The sequence below is a fragment of the Haliotis rubra genome, unplaced genomic scaffold (assembly GCF_003918875.1).
Source record: "Haliotis rubra isolate DU_JTF1 unplaced genomic scaffold, ASM391887v1 Scf246, whole genome shotgun sequence".
NCBI classification, from domain to species: Eukaryota; Metazoa; Mollusca; class Gastropoda; order Lepetellida; family Haliotidae; genus Haliotis; species Haliotis rubra.
The window spans coordinates 507,323-525,685 of NW_025766514.1; the positions used below are offsets into that span (position 1 = coordinate 507,323).

At 45.2% G+C, this 18,363-nt stretch overlaps 1 protein-coding gene across 1 annotated transcript; it reads left to right on the plus strand.

The window, feature by feature from the left end:
* Positions 1-226: 226 nt before the first annotated feature.
* LOC124279074 (uncharacterized oxidoreductase YrpG-like) lies at positions 227-18,027 on the plus strand. Its single transcript, XM_046714877.1, has 9 exons — positions 227-539; positions 5,951-6,064; positions 8,071-8,213; positions 8,504-8,642; positions 11,893-12,066; positions 12,488-12,585; positions 12,852-13,039; positions 15,461-15,601; positions 17,656-18,027. Exons 2-9 carry the CDS (start codon positions 5,966-5,968, stop codon positions 17,670-17,672), a joined length of 999 nt encoding a protein of 332 aa, XP_046570833.1. The 5' UTR covers positions 227-539; positions 5,951-5,965; the 3' UTR covers positions 17,673-18,027.
* The last annotated feature ends 336 nt before the right edge of the window (positions 18,028-18,363 follow it).

Below are 18,363 nucleotides of genomic sequence, written 5' to 3' on the forward strand. Positions count from 1 at the left end.
CCTTTCTCCATTTATCACCGGTTTAACAGGTTGTATATTTGAAGTCTAGACCTGCTTTACTTCAGCTCGTGGCGCATCGGTGTAAGATATGTAAATGTTCTCATTCTAAATAGATCATACCGTGTCTAAGAATGTACACTTTTGTTGTCTATTCACTGCAACACACTTACAAAACAAAATTCTGTTTTTCTGTCTGTATGCTATTTGCATATCCTGGCCAGACTACGTCCATACACTAACGGGCTATTGTGAACATAATATACTTTGTCGAAAAGTCTGGTCGATAATGGGCTGAATTATCATCGTTATATAACTCAACCGGTACTTATCATGAAACATTTGTCACGTGTTCTATGCCCTTTGGCCAGTACAGCAGAACGCCTAGACGTAAAGCGTGTCTCGGACTTATGTAACCAGCTGACAGGCGAGTTATGCAAAACGCTATTTTTAATTTACATATATTTCATTTAAACAGAGACAACGTCACTTGGTCAGGTACACACGTAAACGGACATTGACGAATACCTTCCTCGAACAAGGTAATTTTCTAACTTAAATTAAGGTCATCATATTTGTTTTCCTTCATGCGTTTTCATTGAACAGAACAAGTCTACTTCAAGGGTTGGGTAGTTAGTCATTGACAGACATACAACATAAGCTGTTGCTTGCACAAGTATGCCGGGCAGCAGCAGCGTCACACAGGCAATCGTGGCGCAACCTGCCCAGCCACCGTCAGTCTGCCTCAGTCCACGAACTGCGTTATTTCCCCTTGTTTCCAGCCCTGTCATCAGTACGACTACTGAGTCCCATGGGGTACGAGTGCTGCTGTCAATCGCTCTTCAATGTGCTTCTCTGGGTCGCCCTCGAGGACCACAAACTTTATGACTGCTCTGTACTCAAGCTTATCCATTTCTGACGTTTCAATAGGGGTACATATGATTAGATGTCACGTGATCAGAAACTAGCGAGATGTGTATGTCAATATTACGTTTGTGCGAATGATATAAACCATTCTTCAATATCATACAGTTATTTTTATCATGCACATATCAGAAGTATTCTAGGCCCCAAACCTTTTGATAGCCCCTCGTATTCAGAGACAAAGGGTTAGTCTGAGCCACCCCACCCCTTTTGTCCTGAAAGTGTATTACATGACCATTGAAACTCTCGTGAAAACGGGTACAAATGAACTGTGCACCCCCCACCCCTTTCTCAAAAAGCTGTATAAAACCCCATCACTATTTACATAGATAGATTCAATTTACGTACTTCAGGGATTGTATAAAACTTCCTGTTAAAACCGATACCAAGCCTGTGATACAAACATGGTCGTTGTTGGGGTGCATGTCAAAATGCCTAAACGGTATTCGTAGAACACTAAGCATTACTAAGAATTACTAACACATTACCCTACGAGCACACCATACACTGGTTTTATATATGCACGTGTTACAATCAATACGAGCACCACGTGTATAACGTCTTCCCGTCATTCAGCAAATAGCAAGTACTTGGAAATGAACAGATTTCGTTGTGGAGAAGCATATATGGGCCCTCCTCAGTTGACTACTGCTTGAAGAGGGCGACACGTTATTGTTATACGGACTTCTGGCATGGCATTGAGAGCTATTGCAGTTGATGTTTGTCGTCATCCATCGACAATCAACCTGCTGGCCGGAAAACATCAGCAATAGCTAACCAGGTTAAGGAGGACGATCGTGAGTGACAACTCTTTAGGAGGAGAAAGCCCTTCTCAGAATCTTCATGTCTAGTGGCTTGTCAAACACAGAGTGGTTTCGGTTGGCCTATCAGGACAGCACGCCTAACTTGGTGTCAAGCGTGACGACACTGGAATTTGACGTCATGGGGAAGGGTACACTGGTGGGACGAAAGTTGTTCATGGCTGATGGCTAAGGTCGTGTTTGGCGCAATAGAAACACTACATATGTACAACGGATTGTCTTGGAGTAAGTACCGTTTGGCAGAGGTTTTATCGGTGGTATGAGTCTGCCTCTTACAGCACTGTGACCTTGACCTTGTGACATTCAGTCAAAATCAGAATGGACAAGAGAACATGACTGACATCCTACACAGGGTTGTAATGTATTTCAATGGAGATCCTCTGTACACACTGTCCTCACACAGGCCACATCGTACACGTGCCTTGGGGGTTGTCTTATATGAGGAACAGAACACAGCACCCCCACGTCAACATCTGATACAGTCAATGAGGAGAGGGTCAGAGATGTTACTGCAGCCGCCGGAGGCTACACCAGATATTGACATTGTGCTCGGTTACTTACGTCATTTCTTGAGGATATATGCCAGAATCTTGAAAATGCCCGCCCTTGTCAACGTCACACAACCATAGTTATCAGCAGTTCAATATTACAAAAGGGGTCAATGTTTGGCCATATTTGCTTGTGGGTTTTGCGTTTAAAATTGCCATTTGCCATAGGGACATGGTGGGCGAGCTGTCTAAACTAGAGATCCAGAGAGCTTGAGGTGACGGGATCGAGCCTACCTTTGACCGGGTGTGAAAAACCTTGAAGTCAACTTTGTTTGCAGACTCTTTCAGTGTTGTCACAACCCCTAGTGTACAGTACACAACCCTGTGCACTTGTTATAGTGCAAATATGTCACTAATATGTCACTAATATGTCACTAATATTTCACACACAACAGTATAATAACTATGATATGAAATTTATATGAATACACAAAAGTTCCTATGTTGTGATTTTCCTATGTTGTGATTTTCCTATGTTGTGATTTTCCTATGTTGTGATTTTCCGTACACAAACGAGAGTAACTCACTCAGGTTGTAAAATACATGCCGCCAGACATGGACATACTGTAGACAATAGTTAACTGTTTGCACGGCAGTTACCGGCTGCATGTCACTTCCTGATTGACGCGCTGACCACGTAATGATAATCCCACAAGCAAGTCGGCGGTCAATCTGAAATGCTTCTGGCTAAATGAAACGGCAGCCTTGTGTTTTTATTACCACCGTCCGGTCATAGACCGATATACGTTAGGTAATTTATGAGACTATTGTATCAACCAGGAACAACCCATGAAATAACAAAGGGATAATGGTGACAATTATTTACAATTGCTATGCGTTCCTCCGATATATAAGCAGGTACAGTTTGACTGTCATATTTTTTTGGGTAAGGTGGTTTATCCCTTATTAACATTTATTATTTATTATATTAGCTCCCACCTACCCCGTCGGCGAAATTGGCTTACGCCAGAAGCCGACGTTAAACATCCAATTTTGTCGTCGCCTGTCAAGTCACTCTGCATCTGAATAAACCTTGGAACGCTAGCAACTCTGATGTCATCATTATCCTGAATTCATATATTTTATTTTAAGGCAAAAATTACCGTGAGACAGCACGTTCTCACACTTAAAAGAACCCACGAATCCGTTGGTAAATGACCAAATGGTGTCCACGTGAATACGTGCAAACACCCGGTTGCAGGTACAGCAACATGCAGTGAACTTGGACTAAGTATTGTGACGATGTGTCCCAGTTCACCCAGCTGCCAATGGGTAGCTCGTAAGGATGGAACAGTCACATTAACTCTGTGCGCCTAGTGGCTGCAAGAGTTGTATGCTCCCCAGGGAGTCAAAAAATTGAGATTGATAATACGATGTCCCGTTGAGATTGACATCCAATGATCGAGGGAAAAACAAAGCGCCTTTGAGCAGCCTAGCTAGCTGGAACTCGGCGCTATATAAATAGATTATAATAATCATAATAATTTAATTATTCCTTGAGGGTACTACATCCAGATCGTGAGTCGGCAGTTTGCTCCGGTTAGTTGTAACTGATATTATGAAAATATGGTTTCTTTTATCCATGTGTATACATTACTTGGTGGACTAGAGCATGTAATTACCACTGAAGAATTGTAGGGACAATATGATGTTGTACTGCGTAGAAATGAAGCTCTCATTTGGGACATGGTTTGTATTTATTTAGTACCAGTTCAATAACCTTTATAAGAGAAACACATGAGAAACACGGGTCAAGCCCCATCCATGATGTCAACAATGTGTACCCGATGAGATAGATGAAGGAAGGTGTTGTTCAAGATCTGGTCATGTAGGCGTGTAGCCAGTGTGTATGTCTGGTGGACTGAGTACAACCTGGTCCTGTAGGCGTGTATCCAGTGTGTATGTCTGGTGGACTGAGTGCAACCTGTTCCTGTAGGCGTGTATCCAGGGTGTATGTCTGGTGGACTGAGTACAACCCGTTCCTGTAGGCGTGTATCCAGGGTGTATGTCTGGTGGACTGAGTACAACCTGGTCCTGTAGGCGTGTATCCAGGGTGTATGTCTGGTGGACTGAGTACAACCCGTTCCTGTAGGCGTGGATCCAGTGTGTATGCCTGGTGGACTGAGTACAACCTGGTCCTGTAGGCGTGTATCCAGGGTGTATGCCTGGTGGTCTGAGTACAACCTGGTCCTGTAGGCGTGTATCCAGGGTGTATGTCTGGTGGACTGAGTACAACCCGTTCCTGTAGGCGTGTATCCAGTGTGTATGCCTGGTGGACTGAGTACAACCTGGTCCTGTAGGCGTGTAGCCAGTGTGTATGCCTGGTGGTCTGAGTACAACCTGGTCCTGTAGGCGTGTATCCAGGGTGTATGCCTGGTGGTCTGAGTACAACCTGGTCCTGTAGGCGTGTATCCAGGGTGTATGTCTGGTGGACTGAGTACAACCCGTTCCTGTAGGCGTGTATCCAGTGTGTATGCCTGGTGGACTGAGTACAACCTGGTCCTGTAGGCGTGTATCCAGTGTGTATGTCTGGTGGACTGAGTACAACCTGGTCCTGTAGGCGTGTATCCAGGGTGTATGTCTGGTGGACTGAGTACAACCTGGTCCTGTAGGCGTGTATCCAGGGTGTATGTCTGGTGGACTGAGTACAACCTGGTCCTGTAGGCGTGTATCCAGGGTGTATGTCTGGTGGACTGAGTACAACCTGTTCCTGTAGGCGTGTAGCCAGTGTGTATGTCTGGTGGACTGAGTACAACCTGGTCCTGTAGGCGTGTATCCAGTGTGTGTGTCTGGTGGACTGAGTACAACCTGGTCCTGTAGGCGTGTATCCAGTGTGTATGCCTGGTGGACTGAGTACAACCTGGTCCTGTAGGCGTGTATCCAGTGTGTATGCCTGGTGGACTGAGTACAACCTGGTCCTGTAGGCGTGTATCCAGTGTGTATGTCTGGTGGACTGAGTACAACCTGTTCCTGTAGGCGTGTATCCAGTGTGTGTGTCTGGTGGACTGAGTACAACCTGGTCCTGTAGGCGTGTATCCAGGGTGTATGTCTGGTGGACTGAGTACAACCTGGTCCTGTAGGCGTGTATCCAGGGTGTATGTCTGGTGGACTGAGTACAACCTGTTCCTGTAGGCGTGTATCCAGGGTGTATGTCTGGTGGACTGAGTACAACCTGGTCCTGTAGGCGTGTATCCAGTGTGTATGCCTGGTGGACTGAGTACAACCTGGTCCTGTAGGCGTGTATGTGTATGTCTGGTGGACTGAGTACAACCTGTTCCTGTAGGCGTGTATCCAGTGTGTATGTCTGGTGGACTGAGTACAACCTGGTCCTGTAGGCGTGTATCCAGTGTGTATGTCTGGTGGACTGAGTACAACCTGGTCCTGTAGGCGTGTATCCAGTGTGTATGTCTGGTGGTCTGAGTACAACCTGGTCCTGTAGGCGTACACAACCTGGTATCCAGTGTGTATGTCTGGTGGACTGAGTACAACCTGTTCCTGTAGGCGTGTATCCAGTGTGTATGTCTGGTGGACTGAGTACAACCTGGTCCTGTAGGCGTGTATCCAGTGTGTATGCCTGGTTGTCTGAGTACAACCTGGTCCTGTAGGCGTGTAGCCAGTGTGTATGCCTGGTGGACTGAGTACAACCTGTTCCTGTTTCAGCCTGCACATGGAATCATGAGTGCCACCGGCAAGATGGAGTACCGCTTCATGGGCCGGTCTGGGCTGAAAGTGTCCTCCGTATGTCTGGGAACCATGATGTTTGGTGACAGGGAGGTAAGGCGGCCCCACAGTACTCCTCGTCGGAAGGTCGACAGTCGTAATGCTGATGTTACTCGCACATCTTTGTGTATTCACTAATGTGTTGACAGTCTGTGTACGAGATCCCTACTGTGTTGACTGTGTTGACAGTCTGTTATACGAGATCCCTACTGTACCAGTGTGACTGTGTTGACTGGTGTGTTGACAGTCTGTGATACGAGATCCCTACTGTACCAGTGTGACTGTGTTGACTGGTGTGTTGACAGTCTGTGATACGAGATCCCTACTGTACCAATGTGACTGTGTTGACTGGTGTGTTGACAGTCTGTGATACGAGATCCCTACTGTACCAATGTGACTGTGTTGACTGGTGTGTTGACAGTCTGTGATACGAGATCCCTACTGTACCAATGTGACTGTGTTGACTGGTGTGTTGACAGTCTGTGATACGAGATCCCTACTGTACCAGTGTGACTGTGTTGACTGGTGTGTTGACGGTCTGTGATACGAGATCCCTACTGTACCAGTGTGACCACTGGTGTGTTGAGTCTGTGATACGGGATCCCTACTGTACCTGACTGTGTTGACTGGTGTGTCTGAGTTCTGTGATACGGGATCCCTACTGTACCAGTGTGACTGTGTTGACTGATGTGTTGACGGTCTGTGATACGAGATCCCTACTGTACCAGTGTGACTGTGTTGACTGGATGTGTTGACGGTCTGTGATACGAGGATCCCTACTGTACCAGTGTGACTGTGTTGACTGGTGTGTTGACAGTCTGTGATACGAGATCCCTACTGTACCAGTGTGACTGTGTTGACTGGTGTGTTGACAGTCTGTGATACGAGATCCCTACTACCGTACCAGTGTGACTGTGTTGACTGACTGTGTTGTGTGTTGACAGTCTGTGATACGAGATCCCTACTGTACCAGTGTGACTGTGTTGACTGGTGTGTTGACAGTCTGTGATACGACTGATGTGGATCCCTACTGTACCAGTGTGACTGTGTTGACTGGATGTGTTGACAGTCTGTGATACGAGATCCCTACTGTACCAGTGTGACTGTGTTGACTGGTGTGTTGACAGTCTGTGATACGAGATCCCTACTGTACCAGTGTGACTGTGTTGACTGATGTGTTGACAGTCTGTGATACGAGATCCCTACTGTACCAGTGTGACTGTGTTGACTGGTGTGTTGACAGTCTGTGATGACAGTCTGTGGATCCCTACTGTACCAATGTGACTGTGTTGACTGGTGTGTTGACAGTCTGTGATACTGTAGATCCCTACTGTACCAGTGTGACTGTGTTGACTGATGTGTTGACGGTCTGTGATACGAGATCCCTACCACCAGTGTGACTGTGTTGACTGATGTGTGTTGACAGTCTGTGATACAGATCTGTGATACTGTGTTGACTGGTGTGGATCTGTGATACGCAGGGATCCCTACTGTACCAGTGTGACTGTGTTGACTGATGTGTTGACAGTCTGTGATACGAGATCCCTACTGTACCAGTGTGACTGTGTTGACTGGTGTGTTGACAGTCTGGTGTGTGATACGGGATCCCTACTGTACCAGTGTGACTGCCAGTGTGACACTACGAGATGTTGAGTGGTGACTGTGTTGACTGGTCTGTTGACAGTCTACGAGATCCCTACTGTACCAGTGTGACTGTGTTGACTGATGTGTTGACAGTCTGTGATACGAGATCCCTACTGTACCAGTGTGACTGTGTTGACTGGTGTGTTGACAGTCTGTGATACGAGATCCCTACTGTACCAGTGTGACTGTGTTGACTGGTGTGTTGACAGTCTGTGATACGGGATCCCTTCTGTACCAGTGTGACTGTGTTGACTGATGTGTTGACAGTCTGTGATACCAGATCCCTACTGTACCAGTGTGACTGTGTTGACTGGTGTGTTGACGGTCTGTGATACCAGATCCCTACTGCACCAGTGTGACTGTGTTGACTGGTGTGTTGACGGTTTGCAATACAATGTTGACAATGTGTATTGCAGAACCCTTATCCTGGTCAGAGTGACACTGCCACCTCGCATGCCATGCTCGACCGTTTCGTTGACCTAGGAGGCAACTTCATCGACACGGCTGATGTCTACTCCAATGGTCAGTCAGAGGCCATCATAGGACAGTGGTTGAGTGGGTGCGTCTGACAATTTCCGTGTTCAACATTTACCTTGTATGCATAGTATGGTCAACAGATTGAATTGTTTTGTATCTAAGCAGAAGGTTTCCATTACCCAATTGTGTTAATAATTATATGGGTATCAACAAGATAGGTTTTCCTGGTCATCTAGCATTCCCTTCGAGAGCCCGAATGTTTACGTTGCAGACAGTCAGGCGATGTTTCATTTGTTATGCCACCTTGCAGGCGATGTTTCATTTGTTATGCCACCTTGCAGGCGATGTTTCATTTGTTATGCCACCTTGCAGGCGCAGCAGAGACGATGTTGTGCTGGCAACAAAGGTGGGACTCAGATCCGAAAACCGCGGGTTGAGCCGACGATCAATCACACAGTCCTTGGAGAGAAGCCTGGAGAGGTTACAGACACAGTACATAGACTTGTATCAGGTACACAGTCGTGCCCCTTCCCACAAACACAGGCCATTAACTGAGACCATGAACACAAACTAAGGTTACCCCTCCCCACAAACACAGACCATTAACTGAGACCAGGAACACAAACTAAGGTTGTCCCTCCCCACAAACACAGGCCATTAACTGAGACCATGAACACAAAACAAGATTGCCCCTCCCCACAAACACAGGCCATTAACTGAGACCAGGAACACAAACTAAGGTTGTCCCTCCCCACAAACACAGGCCATTAACTGAGACCAGTAACACAAACTAAGGTTGCCCCTCCCCACAAACACAGGCCATTAACTGAGACCAGTAACACAAACTAAGGTTGCCCCTTCCCACAAACACAGACCATTAACTGAGACCAGGAACACAAATTAAGGTTGTCCCTCCCAACAAACACAGACCATTAACTGAGACCAGGAACACAAATTAAGGTTGTCCTTCCCCACAAACACAGGCCATTAACTGAGACCAAGAACACAAACGAAGGTTGTCCCTCCCCACAAACACAGGCCATTAACTGAGACCAGGAACACAAACTAAGGTTGTCCCTCCCCACAAACACAGGCCATTAACTGAGACCAGGGTGCCGTTCCACTAACCGATCTTATCTAAGATCAATCTTAGCAAGTTACGCCAATTTTACAATCGTCTTAGCTAAAAGTTACACCCGTTCCACTAACCGATCTTAGGCCGATCGTAGCCGGTCCCGATCTTACGATCCGATCCAAGCTTAGATCGAGACTCTTTCGTGCGAGAGATAGAGGAATGCGAGGCACGCGTTATCTCCCTTTGCATAGTCAAGCAAATGATAGAAAGTAGTTTACGAACCAACTGAGTGAGTGAGTGAGTTTAGATTTACGCCGCACTCAGCAATAGTCCAGCTATATGGCGGCGGTCTGTAAATAGTCTAGCTAAGATGCATAGCGTTCACTAACATGAGCGTTCATGTTAGTGAACGCTATGTATCTTAGCTATAATAATCGAGACTGGACCAGACAATCCAGTGATCAACAGCATGCGCATCGATCTGCGCAGTTGGGAACCGATGACATGTGTCAACCAAGTCAGCGAGGCTGACCGCCCGATCCCGTTAGTGGCCTCTTACGACAGGCATGGGTTATTGAAGTTCAATATTCCAACACGGTCCTTCATGGGTATTTTTCCAACCAAGTGTCAACGTAGAGAAACAACCTAGAGCAAAATATGAGGGGAGTGAGCACCTTGGTTTCAGGTGCAAGTGCGTGAGAACGCTGGGTATCAAGCATAATATAATAATAATAAATGCCTATTCCACATCCTTGGGCATGTTCAATGCGCTGTGTACAGATAATTTACACGGGAATATTTACAGCCGAGATTATAAGTAATAAACTGAGAACAAAAATAGGTCTGTACTTTAAAAATGTCAATTGTGTCAGAGCTTTTAATATGTGCCTGAACCTTGTCAATCAGAATAAACAAGGCGTGACGAGGCTATAACGTACGTAGAATATGTCAGTGGTCTTGAATAACACGCGGCCTGCCTTTAGAATCCCACACCAAATATGCGCAGTGAAATCAATCATATTTGTATCTTTTTGCTTCAGAACATTGTTCACTTCACGGCTGTCCCTATTCTTAACCATGACGTTGCAATATTGTTGTACAAATGTGTTACACCGACTCGCTCGGTTGTGTTCCCATGACGACAGTGGTCAGACTGGCCTGACATTTGTAAGGCTTCAGTGCAGTGTTTGTTTACATCACAGAAATATACAAATTCATTTCATGGGGGGACTTTAGGGGACGCTCACGGTGAAATGCTCGCTCTTATGTTTCACATAGAATAGGAAAGCCACCATTTTGGTTTATCTACGATTGATTTTAGCTATCCTAAGTTGGTCATGAGCAACTTAGACTTTGAATCTTAACTTTACGATTGACTTAGGTAAGATTGGTTAGTGGAACGGTATACCGATCGTAACGTCACGCTAAGATTGAGATTTTAGGGGTTTACGATTGGCATAGGGCTAAGATCGGTTAGTGGAACGGCACCCTGGAACACAAACTAAGGTTGCCCCTTTCCACAAACACAGGCCATTAACTGAGACCAGGAACACAAACTAAGGTTGCCCCTCCCCACAAACACAGGCCATTAACTGAGACCAGTAACACAAACTAAGGTTGCCCCTCCCCACAAACACAGACCATTAACTGAGACCAGGAACACAAACTAAGGTTGCCCCTCCCCACAAACACAGGCCATTAACTGAGACCAGGAACACAAACTAAGGTTGCCCCTCCCCACAAACACAGACCATTAACTGAGACCAGGAACACAAACTAAGGTTGCCCCTCCCCACAAACACAGACCTAACCCCACAAATTAAGGTTGTCCCTCCCCACAACACAAGACCATTAACTGAGACCAGGAACACAAACTAAGGTTGCCCCTCCCACAAGCACAGACCATTAACTGAGGATCAGGGAAACAAATTAAGGTTGTCCCTCCCCACAAACACAGGCCATTAACTGAGACCAGGAACACAAACTAAGGTTGCCCCTCCCCACAAACACAGACCATTAACTGAGATCAGGAACACAAATTAAGGTTGTCCCTCCCCACAAACAAAGACCATTAACTGAGACCAGGAACACAAACCAAGGTTGCCCCTCCCCACAAACAGATGTCATTAACTGAGACCACTAAGTGTAATCCCAAATATAACATGTTACGTTATACCAGAGACTATATATATTATATGTTCTCTGGTTATGCATGCCAATTACGTTGAAACGGCAATAAAACAATGAAGACACAGGTTTTGGTGACGGCTGTCCCTGTCCCTATGCATTAAGTATCAGTATAAACATATCATGAATAAATCTACTTAGTCATCTAATGCTTCATTTGTGATGGAAAGACAGGAAAGAGGACAAGTGAAGCTAGCAAAGCCTACGCGGGCATTACGTTTTTTTACATGATAGATATTAAAGTTTTGTCAAACGATTAACCGATATGCAACAATGCACAGCAATAGAGACACATGTACTTATCTGGATGTGGTGATCTGTTCAAGTCTAGTATATAAACCGCTTTAAGCAACGTAGCAGTAATATCTATTTTTTTTATAATGTGTACAATCACACCCTTGTATCCGTCGCGAATTCCTAAACAGCAAGGATACTCCTTTGCAGTGTAGGGATGACCTGATTTGTCCCGAACTATACAATGTGTTACTGTCTATATCAGACTCACTTCTGGGACAAGGGGACACCTATTGAAGAGACGTTACGAACGTTTGACGACCTGGTGCGGTGCGGTAAGATCCGATATGGCGGAAACAGTAACCTGTGTGGGTGGATGGTGCAGAAGATTGCAGACATCACAGACCGACTCGGGCTTAATCCATTCATCAGTCTACAGGTGAACTTACACACATGGAACTCTTGTCCCAGCTGCTGGCAAATCTAGGTCTTTTGACTTTCAACATCCAGTCATGCTGTCTCAGATATTCGGTCGAGTTGGCATTAGTGTTGGGATTTGGTTGAAATCTCACAACTGATCAATTTTGTTTTTTCAGATTTTAATGTTCAGGTTGTTAATGCAGATAGGTGTAATGTGTGGTTATCTGTTGTTTTTTGTTTCATTTAGAAACTGCGCAAATTTCACATCCAATGTAAAATGATGCAACTTGCTCTTTTAAAGTGGTGACTAATATATGATGGAGAAAAACTTCCCAGAGTCTTCACAAAATATGCAGTCATGACTTTTCAGCAAGTGAAGTGAGTTTTCTAAGAATTAAACACGTTTTCCGGCCCTGACAACATGTGTGTCTTGTTTACAGCAACGCTACAGCCTGGGTAGCCGTGACTCTGAGTGGGACGCCTTCGCTGTGTGTAACCAGGTGGGCGTCGGCGTGATGGCCTGGGGGACACTGATGAGGTGAGACATTCTGGCGGCATCGGCTTACTATCTACTAGTGTAAAGAGGGAGGTTTCAATATCGCTTTCATGTTAACCGTTTACAGGTGCGTATCGATATTACTGATGTGACGTCATCTTTTAAATCATTCACTCATGCACCTGTATATGTCTTCCAGCTGGATGTATATAATCACATTTGATGCTTGATGCCATCTAAATATAATGATGTTACCAAAATAATGACTAATAGGTGCACTATTACAAAAGCCGTATATCCTGTGACAGCGGCTTGCTGACTGGGAAGTACAAGCAAGGGGAGCTGCCTGTCAACAGTGGTAGGGAGACCCGCCTGGCCTGGCTGGCGGAGGACGAGTCTCGCTGCCGGAGGATCTTCCCTTCCTGGACCAAGATACAGGAGGACACGCGACTGTGGGACACTCTCGACGTTCTCAAGCAGCTCGCCAACACTCACAGTAGGTACCCCTGCAACTCGGTTCTGTCACACAGCTCGCCAACACTCACAGTAGGTACCCCTGCAACTCGGTTCTGTCACACAGCTCGCCAACACTCACAGTAGGTACCCTGCAACTCGGTTCTGTCACACAGCTCGCCAACACTCAAAGTAGGTACCCCTGCAACTCGGTTCTGTCACACACAGCTCGTTCTGCAACTGCCAACACCCACAGTAGGTACCCTGCAACTCGGTTCTGTCACACACACACTCGGTTCTGTCACACAGCTCGCCAACACTCACAGTAGGTACCCTGCAACTCGGTTCTGTCACACAAAGTAGGCTTACCCTGCAGCTCTGCCAACACTCACAAGTAGGTAGGTACCCCTGCAACTCGGTTCTGTCACACAGCTCGCCAACACTCTCGCCAACACTCACAGTAGGTACCCTGCAGGTACTGTCACAAGCTCGGTTCTGTCACACTTGCAAAGCTGTCACACAGCTCGCCACCCGCAGTAGGTACCCTGCAACTCGGTTCTGTCACACAGCTCGCCAAGCACTTCCACAGTAGGTACCCTGCAACTCACACAGTACTCGGGCTCGCCAACACCCACAGTAGGTACCCCTGCAACTCTCGGTTCTGTCACACAGCTCGTCACACAGCAACTCGGTTCCAACACTCACAGTAGGTACCCCTGCAGCCTGCCACACAGCTCGCCAACACTGTAGGTACCCTGCAACTCGGTTCTGTCACACAGCTCGCCAACACCCACAGTAGGTACCCTGCAACTCGGTTCTGTCCCACAGCTCGCCAACACCCACAGTAGGTACCCTGCAACTCGGTTCTGTCACACAGCTCGCCAACACCCACAGTAGGTACCCCTGCAACTCGGTTCTGTCACACAGCTCGCCAACACTCACAGGTAGGTCACACAGCTCGCCAACACCCCTGCTAACATTAACCTCGGCCATATCTGTACAGACATGGTTTTGTATGAAAATCAGTGTCTGTGGTTTTTTAAATGAGCAATCATCATCATAAAATCAACATGGATTCCGATCAGTTTTTATTAGTCAAAGGATCATACGGGTCAGAAAAAGTCGTGGTTTTCCATCGTGGTCACCACGAGAAGTTTTATGTACGTGTTGAAAACCTGTCATTGCAAAAATGCTGGGGGTGCTTAATTAAGTTCTTTGTGTATACATTATCTAGATGCTGCTGGGTGCCACACTTGGGCACTGAGGTCTGTCATGTACTTTACTTTCACTGTTTTGGATTTGTGTAGCTTTTGCAAACTTCCGTGATCAGTGGTATTTGTAAAGAACCATTGGTCAACAGGTTTTACCAAAATCGGACATCTCAACTTGAATAATAGTTAACTATATAAGATATATAGAGAATGTGATATGAATTTGGAATTTAAATTTTGTAACGTTTTCAGAGCTGATATGTTACGTGTGAACGATAAGGAAGGGAGGCGGACAGTATTGATTCATGTCTGGGAAACTGTCCTGTATGTAAAGCACTTGTAGAAGATGAATATCATTTGTTGTTGACATGCTTATAAAGAGCTTCGGATATATTTCTGACTAACAATTTGCAAGTTATACCGTTTAGAAATCTCCTTAAACAATACAAAACTAAGACAGTCTTACACGAAGACCAGTCTAACACGGTATATTAATTATACATACAAAAATAAGAAAATATGTATAAAAATGTTACGAATTAAAGTTCAGCTATATGTATATGCTACAGATATATTTTATTCGGAGTAAATGTTAAGCCATGCAGGTAGACAGGTAAATGGTGTACATAATTTTGGGGGAATTGTTTCATTTTTTTATATAATGATGTACGTATAATATGGGGGCGCGGTGGGCGTGGTGGGCTAGCTGTCTAAGGCACCAGGCTGGTGATCCGGCGAGCTTAAGGTGTCGGGATCGAGCCCACCTGTGACCGGGTATAAAAACCTTGGAGTCAACTTTGTGTGCAGACTCTTTCAGTGTTGTCACAACCCCTAGTGTACAGTACACAACTTGAAAGAACCCACGAATCTAGATGGTGGCCACATGAATACGTGCAAACACCTAGTTGTGGGTACAGCAACGTGCAGTAATGGGTATCACCCAGCTGTGAATGGGTACCTCGTAAGGATAGAAAAGCCCATCATCTTCGTGCCCCTAGTAGCTACACGAGTTCTATGATCCCCAGAGAGTTGAGATTGAATATACAGTGTACGTTTTGGCCGTTGAATGACATCCACGTATTGAAGGAAAGCAAAGCGCCTTTGAGCAGCTGAGCTGGATATCGGCACTATACAAATATTGGTATGTACATGTATGTATATAATAATTCCTCCATACCTGTTTGGAGTATGTATACGGCCCTATGATCTGATGATGATACAGACGTGACAGCCCGACGTGTTGTATCTTCTAGACAGGAGTGTATCCCAAGTTGCACAGAAGTGGGTCCTGCAGAAAAAACATAGCATCAATCATTATCGGCAGCAGGGACTTGCCCCAACTCCAGGCCAACATGGTGGCTGGCCATACCGACTGGGAGCTCTCCCCACAGGAGGTAAAGTATTGTCTTGTCTCATTGTGGTAGGCGCATCGACGTCAATCCTAGATAAGCAACACATATTAGACGATGACGATAATGATGACGATGATTTGGAGATTTTACTTTCGCTTCCCAACAAGATGCTTATTTCGCACACGGACTCGCCAGGCCATGTTTTAAAGAGGGGTGCTTATGACTGAAATATAGGGCAACCTGAAGGGGGCGTTTGGCTTGTATAATGATAAAAAAAATTATGAATTTGGAATTTTACCACAAGTGGTAGAGGGAAGAGGGCGGAAATACATGTATAGGGTGGTTAGATTGGTGTTTGGTAGTTTTTATCTGGTTTGGGGGAATTATTTGGGGTTTTTGCTTTGTTTTTGGTTTTGATTTTTAGTGCTGGTTTTGTTTTGTTGTTGTTGTTTTCTTTTAAAGGGAGGGGCGGAAGGTGGAGGGGATGTGGAATATATGAAGGGTTTAGGTTATATTGTGGGATATTTTTATATTGGAACTTGGGTACAAGTGGGTTATGTGGAATTATATGCGACCAAGAAGGCCAGTTATGATTTATACTTAAGACTTTGAATGTATTGTAGGTTACTAGTGGGCTTGGGGTTGTCGGTAGTGTAGTTTGTAGTGTTAGGTGTGTGTTAGTGTCCAGTGAACTCTGGAGTGTTGTTGGTAGTGTAGCGTGTAAGGTAGTAGGACATGTCCAGTGAACTCTGGAGCACCCTTCTGTGTTGTCGGTAGTGTAGCGTGTAGGGTAGTAGGACATGTCCAGTGAACTCTGGAGCACCCTTCTGTGTTGTTGGTAGTGTAGCGTGTAGGGTAGTAGGACATGTCCAGTGAACTCTGGAGCACCCTTCTGTGTTGTTGGTAGTGTAGCGTGTAGGGTAGTAGGACATGTCCGGAGGACATGGTCGGGCGTCTGTTTCCCTGCAGTGTGTGCAGTTGTGTTTCAGATGTTATGTAGGTGGGAATTAAGGTTTGTGTGACCTGTTTGTATATAATTTGGTTATCACCCTGTTAATAGTTTTAGATGTTATGTAGGTGGGAATTAATGTTTGTGTGACCTGTTTGTATATAATTTGGTTATCACCCAGTTAATAGTTTTAGATATACGGTGTATTTTTAGTTTTTTGAGTGTATTTATTTTCAGTTTTAGTTTTGAATTTGAAACTTGGTACTTACTTTGCCACTTTGGGATGATGTTTTTTGTTTTGATAGGCTTTTGATTTTTTTTTTAATTGATATGTTAAGGTTTACTTCTGGGAGTTGAAGTGCCGCTTTGTCTGTTTTAGTAATGTTTCCAAACACATCGACATGGACAGGGATCCGTATGAACTCTACCTGTTTGCTTAAGCGTGTAGATACTGAGTGCTTTTAAGTATTTCGTGTATTAGCTTGGTTGTGTTGTGCGATAGGTTGTATCACCGTGACACCCCTGGCACTGTGTATCAGTCGGAGTAAGTGATTAATCTCTTACCCCTCTCGTAGCAATAATGCATCAACATCTTGGTGGTAGAGACATTGCTTTTTTCTTTTGCCTGGTGGGTAGCCTAGTGGTTAAAGCGTTCGCTCGTCACGCCGAAGACCCGGGTTCGATTCCCCACATGGGTACAATATGCGAAGCCCATTTCTGGTTCCCCCGCCTTGATATTGCTGGAATATTGCTAAAAGTGGCGTAAAACGTAAACTCACTCACTCACTCTTTTGCCTGGACCAGACAATCCAATGATCAACACCATGAGCCTCGAAATACGCAATGGGGTTACGATGACATGTGTCAACCAAGTCAGCGCGCCAGGCCACCCGGGTTGCTGACGGCCAGGGTGTTGTTGTACAAAACAAACCTTAGGGCTAATTAAGACTGACAGTAAGTCTATGATAAGGTGTGGGAGCTATGATCACCTGAGCGCTAAGGTTGTTTTGTACAACGGCACCCAGTTCCAGTTGCTCTTTTGATATGACGAATGGATACCTTAGCTAGTTTGCAACCCAGCTGTATCCCTGTGTGATATATCTGTGTGATATATCTGTGTGACTTTGTGATTGTTCTGTTGTTGTAGATGCAACACCTACATGACGTGTCGAACATATCGCTTCCTTATGAACAAGAGAGCTTCCGGACAAAGGGTACCATGCAAAACCGCTTCAACCCACAGTTCTAGGCTCGGTGAGGCTTCCGTCACCTGTAGCATCATGTATGTAAATATGTATTGGTAATAAAGCCATTGCCCTTATGTATATAATAGCAGAAAAATCCGAACAAACCCATGTCCTAAAACGTGTATAAATATTTTTATATTTTGAATCTCATTATGTGACATATTTTACGTGCGCTTCGTCCAGCTTTCTGTGCATAGTTTCGGCAGGTGATCTGACTGCAGTGGACATAGTCAAAATAAACTTGAAGAATAAATATTGTTACAAACAGTCAATACTATCTGATGTATTATATGTACGTGAGAATTCCAGAACGAGAACAAAGTTGTTTTCAGGAATCTGAAAACAGCAAGGCAAAGCTGTGAGGAAGGCTGAGTGATACCCCAAGCCTGGTGACACCCAGCGTGACACCCAGCTTCAACTGATCAACATCAACCATATGTTCTAGACATGCTACGTACACATCTCAGTGTTATTCGTGGAACTAATTCGACGTGGAAATGTTTCTGGAGGTCAAGAGATGTAATTTGTCACAATTCTGTATAAATTAAATAAATATAAAATAAAAACATTTGCACTGCACCTGTCCCCAGGTGGATGACACCCAAATG

Excerpts from the sequence above, each read along its gene's own strand:
- LOC124279074 (XM_046714877.1), top strand. The coding sequence starts at position 5,966 with ATGAGTGCCACCGGCAAGATGGAGTACCGCTTCATGGGCCGGTCTGGG. Across the intron at positions 8,214-8,503 it reads ATAGGACAGTGGTTGAGTGG|GCGCAGCAGAGACGATGTTG; the intron begins GTGCGTCTGACA and ends GCCACCTTGCAG. Across the intron at positions 8,643-11,892 it reads AGTACATAGACTTGTATCAG|ACTCACTTCTGGGACAAGGG; the intron begins GTACACAGTCGT and ends TGTCTATATCAG.